General features: G+C 36.4%; 2 protein-coding genes across 2 annotated transcripts in view; both read left to right on the top strand.

Moving 5' to 3' along the window:
• The first annotated feature begins 1,585 nt into the window (after positions 1-1,585).
• Positions 1,586-13,818, top strand: part of LOC134740849 (peroxisomal ATPase PEX1-like) — a 35,382-nt gene continuing 23,149 nt past the window's right edge. Inside the window, exons 1-6 of the mRNA XM_063673501.1 lie at positions 1,586-1,812; positions 2,500-2,718; positions 3,124-3,315; positions 3,715-4,630; positions 9,629-9,869; positions 11,387-11,540. Of these exons, the coding sequence (XP_063529571.1) occupies positions 1,720-1,812; positions 2,500-2,718; positions 3,124-3,315; positions 3,715-4,630; positions 9,629-9,869; positions 11,387-11,540 (1,815 nt within the window). The 5' untranslated portion in view covers positions 1,586-1,719. The remainder of the gene's footprint in view (positions 1,813-2,499; positions 2,719-3,123; positions 3,316-3,714; positions 4,631-9,628; positions 9,870-11,386; positions 11,541-13,818) is intronic.
• Positions 4,972-8,391, top strand: LOC134740875 (uncharacterized). Its single transcript, XM_063673528.1, has 2 exons — positions 4,972-5,599; positions 5,856-8,391. Exon 2 carries the CDS (start codon positions 5,875-5,877, stop codon positions 8,389-8,391), a length of 2,517 nt encoding a protein of 838 aa, XP_063529598.1. The 5' UTR covers positions 4,972-5,599; positions 5,856-5,874.

Below are 13,818 nucleotides of genomic sequence, written 5' to 3'. Positions count from 1 at the left end.
AGTATAAAATATTGCGCTTAAATTGTTAATTTTTATTCCGATGCAAAAATGAAAATTTATACGCGGTGGTTAAAAATAAGTGCATTTCCGTTACCGGGGAGGTTTTGGAATTATACTGAGCAACTTTTACTATGGGACCGACCCCGAAATCGCGAAAAAAAGATTGGCGGTTTCATATACATTTTGGATGGTCCATCTTCTATTATGGGGGGGGGGTAAATATTTTTTCGCAATTTCGTGGTTGGTCCCATAGTAAAAGTTGCTCAGTATAATCCCAAAACCTCCCTGGTAAATTAAGGTAAGAAGGACAAAATCTGAATTATGGAAAAAAGCTATTGGGATATTATAGTTGGTCAAACCAAATTGTCAGTGAATAACAAAAAAAAACTATACTCGTCCTTTTCTTTTGGGTGCTAGTACTTACTAGTGTAAGACAAAGATAGTATGATTTTCTCTGTCTATGTTTGAATGAGACAGTCCTTTGACAAACTATAGTTGGTCAAGCAAATCTTGTCAGTAAATAAGAACAAAAAAACTATACTCATCCTTTTCTTTTGGGTGCTAGTACTAGTGTAAGACAAAGATAGTATGATTATCTCTGTCTATGTTTGAAATGAGACAGTCCCTTGACAGACTATATATGGTATGATGGTAATTTTCCAATTTGTGTTATTTTTCTAACAATAGTTTGATCAAAAAGAAAAATACCTTTAATGTCGGGTCCAGACTCTCGAGGTGCCTCCTAGAGGCGCTCGGCGCGAGTCTTGGCGAGTGCTAGCCATCCACACTCGCGATTTATTCAAATCAATTGCTCGCTACGTGTACTACAAGATGGACGTGAATGAGGTGACTCTTTTTCCAAAAATATGTACCAAAAAACGATGCAAATCCATGCAATGCATTAATCCATGTAAATCTAGCATAGAATACATGAAAATAAGGGAAATAGGGATAGATAGATAGATAGAATACTCTTTATTGGCACACCTCAGTAAAAGATACAGCTTACAGAAACAATTGATTAAGGAAATCATTTTGTCCAGTTTCGATGTTCTCTGCAGTAGCAAACACAAAGTGAGTGAGCGCAAGTGTGGTTGATTCACTGATTCCCTCACCTCACCCGCTCGCGTCCTTTGACTCCGTCCGAAAAACCGACAACAAGCGGAAAAACAGCGAGGCGAGCCGAGGAAAGACGAGGGGATACGAGTGCACTGTCTACACTCTCGTACTCGCGTTCCCTCCTGTCCTGTAGCCTCGTGGACGTGGAGTCTGAATGCGGCATAAATGTAATATAGTTTGTCAAAGGTCTGTCTCATTTCAAATATAGACAGAGAGAATCATACTATCGTTGTCTTACACTAGTACTAGCACCCAAAAGAAAGGGATAAGTATAATTTTCCTGGTTGTTACTGACTGACAAATTGGTTTGACCAACTATAAATGTTTACTCGGCTCGGCCTTCCGTCGTTCAATGCAATGAAGGGATTCAGTGCTTTTCCCATGGCAACATTTATGAGTGCAATAATCTGGCAGTGACACTTTTGACACTAATGATAATGACTGACAGAAGATAAATAATACTTTAAAATACCAAAACTATTTTTTGTAAATAAATTGTATGTACATTTAAAATAAAATAAAATTTATCCTGCAATAGTGCTTAATTAATCCTAGTATTTTTTGGAAAACAAGTATTCAAACAAAGTTTAAACATTTATAATGCTCGGAGGAGTGAGATTGCAAGTTACTTACACGCACGAAAAGACTTGTTTTGCTTATTTAAGTTCTAAATACAGCACCAATAATGAACAGGTAGGTATAGCGGTTGACTCCGTCAACGTAGTCCTAAAGTCTGTAGAGTAGCTGTTTTTTACCAGATACTTAAAGTTTTGAGGTTATTCCTTTGTTTTTGCAATTTGTGATGACAAATAGTATGTAGTATCTAATCTTTATACTTATAGGATTAAATATCCTTCAAGGTTTTACATGTATTTCATTAAAACTAAAAACTTAAGCGAGTTTTATGCATTGTTTTTATATTGTTAGAATTTCAGGTCAATGTCAAAGTCCAAAGGTTTCTGATTTTGTCAATTAATGCCTTTCTTGCCGTTCTTTAAAGTAAAAAGAACCCTTATCTATTTATAAAGTATTATTTTGTAGGTATTTCAATTTTTAGTGCAGCCTGTAACCTAATCAGCGGGATTTTTCACAAATTGTTTTTAATAATTGCTGATTTTCAAGCAGTTCCTTTAAAATAAATAAATAAAATAAAAAATAAAAAAGCCTTTTATTTCTAAAAATTATTTGCAAAACTTAGTCTAAGGGTAAATAATCACACCAGAACCCTCTTATGAGGTATAGGCCTCTTCCAGAATCTTCCACGTCTCTCGTTCTTGGGCCTCCCATACCCAGTTGGCCCCTGCCACCTTATATATGTCGTCAGCCCAGCGTGCCAAAGCGTGCAAAGCAGTTCTTTTATCTCTATTACAATATTTTTAGGGTCAAAGCATCCAAGTGATCTTCAAAGACCGCCAGCTGCTCCTATGGGTAGTTTACAGCAACAGCGTCTCAGAGGGGCACCTAGCCTGCAACCCAATACACGGCCGTCTGCTCGGCTTAGACGAGGGGACGGAAGTGTTCGTGTCTCCGTACGGAGATGTCAAGGTGCTCGACGAGCTGTATATAGATACGGATAGTCCTGATGATCAGGAAATATTGGTAAGTTAACGTTGAAGTATTTGGTTTTAAAATAAAACTAAAGCATAATGTGAGCTGTGAAAAATTATGTTTTATTGGGGAGACATTGATCAGTCCAAGAAAATCATGATCGTTAAATTTTTCTAAAATTGCAGTAATTTCTAACAGTTTAGTTAGATTGTGACATAATGTTTCACAAATGTATTTATTGTTTCAATTCTATCGATAAAAGATACTTCTTTTTTTATAAATAATTCAAAATCCAATTTTTTCTGTTTTTTCCTTTTTTTTTTCATATTCACACAAGATTATTATTGCATACACTTGTTCTATTTCTTTCCCAAATTCTCGAATGCCTTCATTGTCATTCGGAGTCATTGGTAAACCTACGATTGGTAATGAAAACTGATTGAACTCTGACTCCAGGAACACAATGCAGAGCTACTCCAGCTCCGAATCCTCGATCAACTCCGTCTGGTGGTGTCAGGCCAGAAATGCGTTGTCTGGATCTCCGTCTCTCTGCCCATCATCTTCACTCCCAAACAGACCGGTCTGCTGGTCAACCAGTCAAGGATTATCGTTAAAGTGGACGCGTTTAATACGCTTCACCACAATTCGGTAAGAAATTGTAATCTTCGAGAGTCTTTGAGAATAATTGTTATGAACACATCAGCTCCAAGAGCTGCTAGTGTATCAAATAAATAATAATAATAATAATGAAATAGCTCAAGGTCACATTGCCAGCCTAGGCCAACAATATTGTATGTAAATCCATTAATCAAATCAAAGACAAAAGACATTTGTCACAAACATGTACATACGAACATTCTCTCTCGCGCAAAAGGATATTTCTCAGCATATTGTTTTAAACGTAATGACAATATGCCACCACGCATGTTTGAGACATAATATTATTTATTGTCCAAGCTGAAATTAAAAAACTTTGGAAAAATCTGCATTTGACTTACGTATTTAATTCATGTAACCACTTATTTATGTAATCAATTCCATTTACAGGCACCAGTGCAAAACACGCCAAATATAGCTAAAGAAAAAGAAAACCGCTTCCACAACATAGGAATCATCAACCAGGGAATGCTCCGGCCTTATCTAAATCCACCAAAAAGGTTATACCTTCGAGCTCTACCCATTGACAGCGACGGAAAAAGAAACTTAATACATCCATATACAGTTTTTATGCATGAAGACTTATTAGAAGCTAAATATAAAGATAGTACTATTATATTAGCTACAATGAGAAATATACCTTCTATAATTCAAGATACAGAAGTGGAAAATGGCCATAGAGAAATCAACGATCTATGTGTTGAAATTGTTCCCGTAAACAATATTGTTTTTAGAAGTCTATGTCGTGAAGTTTACAACAGACATATACCGACAGTGCTTATACCAAAGTCTTTAAATTCTATTATTAATATTGAAATTGGAATGAGAGTGTATTTTACTATAATAGGAGATAATATAGAACAGCCAGATCATGTACATATAGTTACTTATTCCGAAGAATCACAGAAAGAAGAGGATATAATTGAGAAGTTTAAAAAATGTGTAATAGATAATACACATTCCGGTAAAAAGTTTCTTATCAATCGTGATATGTTAAAGCAAAATCTTCAGATTTGCAATGGATTTCTACAATTTAAATTAAAACCAGAGAAAATACAATACACGTTGCTTAATTCTGAATCTTTCCGGCAATGTACTGTATCAGCGAAATGTCTTAGTGACACGGATTTCGATTTTCCTAAAATTTCTTCGTCGAGCTTGGAGTATGATTGCAAGAATTACTGTAGAGGGCTGAAGTGTACGGAGGAGTTGGTACAGAAGGTTGTGTCGCATCTGTTCTTTGAGATACACAGGGAGGCGACTTTTAAAGATGTTTCAGAGATAAAGAGCAATGTGCTTATCACTGGTGAGTTTTTTTTAATTATTTGATTGGGGGATTATTTGGTTGGGGTGGCGTATTTCAAACCAACTGTATTCGTGAGTCTTCCTAAAGCGCCGTGTAAAACACAAAAGCTGTCACTCGGACGCCACGCCACTGAAATGTCAAAACTGAAATTGAACTTTATGCCAATGCACGTAGGTCTATGTTGCTCTGTGGTCTGTGACGGATTTATCGGTTTTTGGCGTTGGACCTACGCTGCCGATATATCCGTCATTGGCGTCGAAAAGGTGAAGAATATTATATCCACGGCATAAAGCATTTCTTCTAGCAGTTTGGTAAAAGTAAGAGAAATTAATACTTACCTGGGCCAAAATACTTTTTGATGCCTAAAAACTGGTCCCTCCGAAAGAATAATTAATTTTATGAGATATTAGTGCGAAATTGCGCAAAAAGTATACTTATATCGAAATACAACATTATTTTCTAACGCAGAAAACAAGATTTGACCGGAAAAATAAGTTATTTATCTCAAAATTGCAGTAACAACGTTGTAATTTTTGGTAACGCAGTCGTTCTTAGTACATAATATTGCTGTCCTTGAGCACTGTGTCAAGATGTACTTAGCTATTTCTCCCAATATTTCCTAGGTGGCGTTGAATCTTAAATGTCCTTATGAAAATGTAACATTTGAACCTTATAACAACGCCAATAGATATTTTTTGCATTAAATATTTCATGGAATAAAAAAATATTTAGTCTGTGTCCCCAACAAAGAACAACATCGTAACTACCTTGCGTTGCTATATGAAAATAAACCTTAAAGTGAGTGTTTTACATTATATTTCACTTCATTTGCTTCGACTTATTGTAACTATTAGAACGAGTGATAGCAACTGCGCGGGGGGGAGACCGCTAGCCGGATCAGTCGCGTCACAGTCGTTGAGAGAGGTGCGTGTGTTTATTGCGTGGCCGCTGAGTTACCGCTGTCGAAAGGTATGTACTGACGATATTTACATTATTATTATTTTAATATGCAGTTAGTCATGTTTAGTTTCTGTCCGTGTTAGAATATTTGCATTTTGTTACTCTTTTTTAGTGAATATTTACAACGCAGTCAAAAATTTACAACTGCGTAACTGCTACACTGCGTTACTAGAAAAAAGTAACGCAGTTGTGTTTTTTATTAATTTTAATGTTAGAAATACATTATTAAGACCGAAATGCAAAAATACTCTTTCTTTCTTCACAGAAAGAAGCTTCTGCACTAAATGGCGTTAACGAACGCAGAAAAGCAACGTCGTTATAGGCTTAAATTAAAGTCAGACCCTATAAAAAATGCTGAAGCCAAAAAAAAACATCTTGAAAGGTACCACGCAAATAAAAAACTTGTAAAAGATATGACAGAGCGTGAACACAGAAATATCAAGCGTAAATGGAAGACTGCGAACAAGAAACGACGAGAACGTCAAAAGTGTGCTCAACAAATTATGAACATTACACCGGCGTCCAGCCCACGGTCAGGAACTCCAGTTTCACCAAGATCTAGAGGCCGAAGACAAATACAAAGAGATCGCTCTGCAGTTTATAGAAAAAAATTGAAAATTCTGGAAGAACTCGAAAATATGAAACGGCTGTGCAATAAATACAAAAAGAGATACCAACGAGCTAAAACTACAATCAAAGACACGAAAAAGGTAAATAAGCTTTACCAAAACAAGTATTTAACGCTATCTAATGCAATCAAAGACCATTACAAAAGTTTGAAGTCAGTGAGAGAGAAGAAAGCCTTAAAACGAATTTTCCAAGGAGAATGCATAGCCAAGTCTAAAATGAAGATAAGTCTTATACGCGAGACTTTGGGCATTGATCAGATGAAAGTGATGAAACGACAGAATAACCCTTTAGGGAAAAAGCATCTGGTTGATAATATTAAAAGCTTTTTTGACCGTGATGATGTTTCTAGAGCTACGGCGGGTAAACGGGAAACTGTCACCTTTAAAAAAATAAAACTGCAGAAGCGTACGTTACTGGACACGATGAAAGGCCTATTTCGGTCATTCAAAAAAGAAAACCCAGAACTGAGATGTTCTTATTCATATTTCATAAAAAATAGGCCTTTTTACGTAAAACCGCCTTCAGTTGCTGGAAAAGAGACTTGCCTATGCAAGACACATACAAATGCGCAGTATATTATAGATGCTCTTCACAAAACAAGAGTCCTTGCCACCTCAAGCATGAACGAACTTATCGCTAGCACAGTATGCTCGACATATAACAAAGCTTGTATGACTGGCAATTGTAAAGATTGTAAGACAAAAGAAATTCTTTTCAGGGAAACAACAGGTAATCTCGGATTAGTGAAATGGGCTCATTGGATAAGAAAATCGGAAATGATTGAAAAATCAGGCAAAAAAGTAAAGGTTACTAAAAATGTAAAAGAAATAGCTGAAGGAACAGTTGAAGAATTGATAGGACACTTAAAGCGAACTTTGATACAGTTAAAGAAACATATTTACAACATTAAAATACAGTACAAGAGTTACCGGGATGCTATAGATAATTTGAATAATAACGAAGTCGTTCTGCATGTCGACTTTAGCGAAAACTATAACTGTAAGCATTTTGAAGAGGTGCAGTCCCACCATTTTGGCGGATCAAGAAAGCAAGTAACATTACATACAGGAGTTATGTACACAAAACCTGAAGGACATAAGAAGCCAACTGTAAATTCATTTTGTACCATTTCTGCGAATAATTCCCATAACCCTGCCTCCATTTGGGCACACCTACATCCAATTATTCGCGAAATACAACACAACAACCGTCATATAACTACAATTCACTTTTTCTCCGATGGACCAACTACTCAATACCGGCAGAAGCAAAATTTTTATTTCTTAAGTCACAGAATATTCAACGAATACAATTTTATCCGCGTTACATGGAATTTCTTTGAAGCAGGTCACGGAAAAGGGGCTGCTGATGGCGTTGGTGGCTACCTCAAACGCACCGCAGATGAAAAAGTAGCTGCTGGTTCCGATATTTCTGATGCTGAAGCTTTTTATTACACTTTGAAGGACTTGAGCAAGGTTCGAATGTACTTACTGACTGAAAGCGACATTCAAATTGTTGAAAAAGCACTACCTAAAAACCTAGTGCCGCTCCAGGGTACTATGCAAGTACATCAAGTGTTTACTGACTCTCCCGGTGAACTTCAATACAGAGACCTCAGTTGCTTTTGCGAAAGGGGTTTTTGCCGTTGCATGAATCCAAAAACATATCAGCCTGTTTCTGTTCCTGTCATTGATACACTTAGAGAAGATATTCTTTCGTTTGAATTGGATGAGGAATCAGTCCTAGATGACATTTCTAATGTCGTTGCCGTACCTAGAAGATCATTTTATAATACGGTTTATTCCTCATCTTCTAACTCTGAAGACGAACCTTTAGCAAGCATTAGCCGACCATCGGTTTCTAATATAAACGAAATGCAGCTAATTGAAAAGGAAAATGTTCATCCTTCTAAGATATCTGACGGTGTCCATGTTTTAATAAAAGTGTCTTCTGTCAAAGACAAACACTACACTTACCTCGGCGTTGCTAAAAGTGAAGTCGATGAAGAAGGAGACGTAAAAATTATGTTTTACAAGATGGTAGATAAAACTGGCAAAAGATTCAAAGCAGTGGAGACTGATATTTCTTATGAGCCTTACGATAATATCTTGGAAATTGTTCCTAACCCTAAAGTTGTCGTAAAAGGTAAAAGGGTATTTTCATTACGATGAAGCAATTAACGTATATGAAAAGTAAGACTGAATTATTTGTATTAAATTTACTAAGTTTGTTGATTTTGAAGTAATTTGAGTTACTTGATACTATATCACGTCATAAGAAGTAAAATTTTGTTTTGTTTTATCATTATAACAGATCTCTATAAAAAGTACAAAGTATAGTATGTAAGAAAATACTACTGTGTTACAAGTTTACTACTGCGTTACTTTTGTGTCCCTCTGATTATTGTAGTTTTTTCAGTAACACATGGGCTGCTAGTGATCTTAAATGCCTTAACCTTTTATGTACGTATTATTAATCAAAAGTGGAAGGTTATGCCATTAGACGGTATTAAATATAAGTTGTTTTTTGTTATTAATAGGAAAGTTTAAGTTTTAAAATGACACTAGTAACGCAGTAATCTTAATTATTATTAATACTCCATGAAACTGATTATTTCTGTGATTTTACTTACTAAGAGCTAAATGTATGCGTTACAGTTTAAAACTGACATATTGAAAAGTCTGATTGTGCAATTTTAATTAATAAAGTTAATTTTGTAAAAAAGTAACGCTGTTGTTTAATTTCTTGACACCTTGACATATTAGTTGCCAGAAATTAAATAAACTCATTAAAATTATCGCTGCAGAGGTATGTATATTATAAATCAAACTATAACTTATCTATATTAACCTAAAAATACAAAGAAATTTAATATTTTATTTTTATTTTTTATCGAAATTTGTATGTTCGGATTAGGCATTAAAAAGTATTTTGGCCCACCTACATGACGTAATCCGTATGAAAAATATTGTGTATTTACTAAATATGAAGCGATTACGAAATATCCAATTCCTGAAGTGGTGTTGTGTTGGTACTAAAAGTTTTTTTTTTTTTTTTTTTTTTTTTTTTTTTTTTTTTTTTTTTTTTTTTTTTTTTTTTTTTTATGAAAATATTTTATTTCGTTAATAAAAAGTTCCATTACAAGGTAGTAGGTTGGGACTTCCTTTTAAGTATATTATACCTGTATCAGGAAGTTTTATCTACCAAAATATACAGGATAGCCAAAAAATTACTTCAGAGCCGAAGCCAGTGAGGTTTTAAGACTCAAGGAAGGCTTCCCAAGATATTTATTGAGGTCCAAAATGTTTTTACATTGAATTTTATTTCAATAGGTTATAACTTATAACTATGACTGTTAAAGTCTAAATCCACGATAAAGTACACAGCTCAAATTTACCCTTATTTCAGGTCTTAACGGCACAGGCAAATCCGCCCTCTGCCACATAGTCCAAAAAGACCTCACCGTCTGGTCGCACATACTCCACTGTCGATCCTTACGAGGCCGAAAAGATATTTCCGAGGCCTTAGGCCGCGCTATACTTATGTGTCAAGAGAGAAGCCCCTCAGTATTGATCTGTGATGACATTGATAGTTTGGTACCTCCGAATTTAGAAGGATCTTCGCCCCAAGACATTGCTTATTATCAGAGGTAAGTCATGTCATAGAGACCAAAATCTTTCCGGTATATTCTGTTTTAGAGTTTTGAATGATTCACGGTTAGTTTCACTAGACTTATATTGACCGGGATATATACCGTAATTACCTCTTGTATTATTTGTGAGCTCCCGATATTTCGACGCAGTTACATGCATCATGTTCACGGGTGACATGTGTATCGGGAGCTCACAAATAATACAAAAGGTAATCACGGTCTATATCCCGGTCAATATAAGTCTAATTTGTCTCATATCTAATAACTCAGTAGCGGCAAGGTAATCCCGAGGATCTCGGCCGAGCTATTCTAATGTGTCATGAGAGAAAGCCTTAGAAAAGGTGTATAGGTATTTGTGCGGGATTTTATTAGTGGTATTATCTGTCTGAAGCTCATGAGGCTCCTTACCTGGTAAGTATCTATATAGTAATTTTTTTATTTTATTTTTATTTAGGAAACAAACAGTCACATACAGATAAGTTTAAACTTGCAGATATACAATAAGACCTATAGTTCCATTAATTATAACATACTGATATTGATAACAAGTAGAAACAGGGCTTGTTCGGCACTGCCTATAAATAGGAAGATACAATGTCGGGTAAAGTTTCCCATCACGGAACAATGGTGTTCCGCACCTTTGGGAGACATGCGCGGAGCCGAAGCCAACACGTAGAGGCCCTTTTGACACTAGTGAAATGTAAGGGGTACACTGAGCGGATGCTGCCCTTGCCCGTGTCATGGTACGCACGCAGTGGCAGCACCCGCCAGGGTGTAACGACTATTAAGAGTTGATGGGATTTAAAATGAACTAAGTTATTGGGTGAAAGCGATGGACTAAGTACTAAGCTATGGGCACAGAATAAGTAATAGTATTATCATACAGAACGACCACGCACCGCCCCGCTCCGATTCCAATTACCTCGCCCCGCGATAGAAATCTGGCGGACTTCTGGCGTGCTCTCAGTACTATTTTTAAGCAACTTACTCACACCATAGAGTAACTTATACTAGAGCGGTACTGTCATAGTAAATTTTGTAACCCCAGTAAATTCACTGCCATCTGTCGACACACTTTGAAACTAAAAATAAATATTTATAAAAATACGATAAAATGTATTTAAATATGGATAAATGATTTTTTTATTTGCATTAATTATTTTTATATGATTTTGACCCATGTTCTTTCACTGGTATGCGTTAAAATTATAAATAACAAACGACACAGTCAACGCCCTCTATACGAGTGTAGGCCAAAACTAGTGGCGCCATCTGATCGAGAATCAAATTTTCGTGATTTTCGAGGCACGTTTTTTCCTTAGACTGTATCCATCTATTACGGAGTTATATCTATCTTTGCTCACACTATGACGCATGACGCGTGTACAGACGTGCCGTTCACACATAGAAACATGTGATTTTTTTATTGTATAGCGTGTCCGCCCTGTGCTATGGGATAAAAAACCGGACGCCTGCCTAATAAAACGGTAAGCAGAATAATTGCATTATTACAGATTGGCGGTAGTAATAAAGCACTTGCTACAAAGTTGCGCAGGCGTCGTTGTGTTGCTGACGGCGACCAGCGTCAGCGAGCTGCACCCCACGCTCCGACAGTTCGGGGGCAAGCCGCTGTTCACTGCACACTTCAATATACCGGAGTTACAACAGGTTTACAATTAGAATTAGAATTAGAATTGTTTATTGCACTCATATTAGTATACAGTTCTTAAAACTATTTAATACAGCTCTACATGAACCCTGTAAGGGTATAGCAATATACTTAACACTAACTTATGACATAACATGCATCATAGGCATAAGCCAATTCCTAAAGACTAGTGTATAATTTATAATGGTCACTCTTGTAACCTTTTTTTTCAAACTTTTATCGGTGCCGTTAACGTTATTAATCCATATTATCGTTAAAAAATCATTTAATGCGTAGTATGCTTTTTTTACTAGGTAAGTTTTTAATGAATTTTTAAAGTTACTATAATTATTTATTTCTTTTATTTCGTTTGGGATTTTATTATATATTTTTATGGCCATGCCAAAGGGGCCTTTATGGATCATCTGCAAAGTAGAGTTTGGTGTGGCTAGTCTAGTTTTAGGTCGTAGGTGGGCCGATCGCGAGTATTGGGGAAAGAGGTTTTCATTATTCTTTACGAATAGACACACTTTAGTTTAGTCATATAGATGGAGCATTTTCTATAAAAAAGTACCTTATTGTCGATGGCGCTGACGCCATTATAAACGATACTCCGATATAAATACAATGCCGCGCGACGCTGTGCGTAAGCGCCATCGACAATAAGGTCCCTTTTCATAGAAAATGCCCCATATAAGTATTATACTTGATGGCACGTGGGCGGAGATCGAAGGAGTCGGGAGTCGGAGGGAAACCAGCGTGTATCTCTTATTTTATTTTTATTTTATTTTATTTATTTAGAAACAAACAGTCTCTTATATTAATAAGTTGTTACAATATAGGGTAATAGACTTATAGACCTACAGTTTACTAAAAAATAGTATGAAAACCATGTGACTTATATAAATACTAAATTAGACTAGAAATAGAAATTCCAAGTTGTCAAAACAATGTTACAACAATACTCTTTCATTTTAACAAAAATAAAACAAGAATGGAAAATAAAACAAAAATGGATAAAACTAAAATGGATAAATTGCGTATTTGTTATGGCGTATTTTGGTAAAGTGGACGACTACATATTTCTTATTACTATCTTAAACCTATGTCTATTGATTAAGGCGCCACCTATGGGCTTTCTCGTGAACGTCTGCATCCAGTCTGGTTTAGCCAATGTTCTGTGTGTAGTTTCCCTGTACGTGCCAGCAGCATTGAGCGTACCTTGCTAAACGGTATCGGGAGGATCGGTTCTGGGCCAATCGCTCCCGCACTCGATCCTTGCCTGGCAAGCTCGTCCGCAGCATCGTTACCCCGGGATCCGCTGTGTCCTTTGATCCATTGTAGGGTGATCTTATTGTTATGACATACCTCCATTAGTCGTTCGTGGCATTCGTGTATAAGTTTGGATGTGACTATATGGCTTTTTAAAGCCATCAAGACTGCTCTACTGTCGGAGAGTATGCGGATGGAGGATCCTACTACCTTCCTTGCAGTGATGGCAGCCGCCGCGTTTATGATGCCCATGCACTCAGCCTGGAATACCGAGTTATGGGCTCCTAGCGGAGTCATGCGGGAGTTACAAGAGGTATCATTATATCATCCGAACGATACACTACTGGATATAGGTTTCCGTCATCAATTGTGAGACACAGGCCTCCCCCAAATACCTCCATGACAACCGGTTGTGAGCTACCCCTATCCAACGGCTCTGCAATCTTGACAATTTGGTTTGATTTTCGATATTTCGGTGGCACGCCGCTGTTCACTGCTAAGCACATTTAATCTCTTCTACGTACAAAATAGCATTGATATACCAGTTGCATCTATATAAAGGCATCATGCTGAAACCGGGGTAATCCGAATAAGTTATAGATTTTTTTACACTAAAATCTGAAGCTCCAGCGAGCCGTGACAAAAAAGGCGGTGGATAAATAAATAAACAAATATTAATATTAATAAACATTATAGGACATTATATTGTCTTCGGTTACCGCGATAGTTACTCATGAAATAAAACTATGAAAACGGATTATATCGCGTATATTGAATTTATAATACATCCCGACATTGTTCATTATTTTAGTATGTGGGTATTTTTGCACTTTTTAATTTTTCCTCAGTCACCCGTTGACCACGAACGCTGTAAAGAGTTCGAAACGTCGGGATGTATTATAAATTCAATATACGCGATATAATCCGTTTTCATAGTTTTATTTCATTATAGGACATTATTACACAAACTGACCAAGCCCCACGGTTAGCTCAATAAAGCTTGTGTGGGTACTTAGACAACGATAT

Source organism: Cydia strobilella, chromosome 4 (genome assembly GCF_947568885.1).
Source record: "Cydia strobilella chromosome 4, ilCydStro3.1, whole genome shotgun sequence".
NCBI classification, from domain to species: domain Eukaryota; kingdom Metazoa; phylum Arthropoda; class Insecta; order Lepidoptera; family Tortricidae; genus Cydia; species Cydia strobilella.
Note: the sequence above shows the minus strand (reverse complement) of the source record. Positions and strands in the feature narration are given on the sequence as shown.

What these genes read in the sequence shown, in the direction of transcription:
- LOC134740875 (XM_063673528.1), top strand. Translation starts at nt 5,875, where the DNA reads ATGGCGTTAACGAACGCAGAAAAGCAACGTCGTTATAGGCTTAAATTA.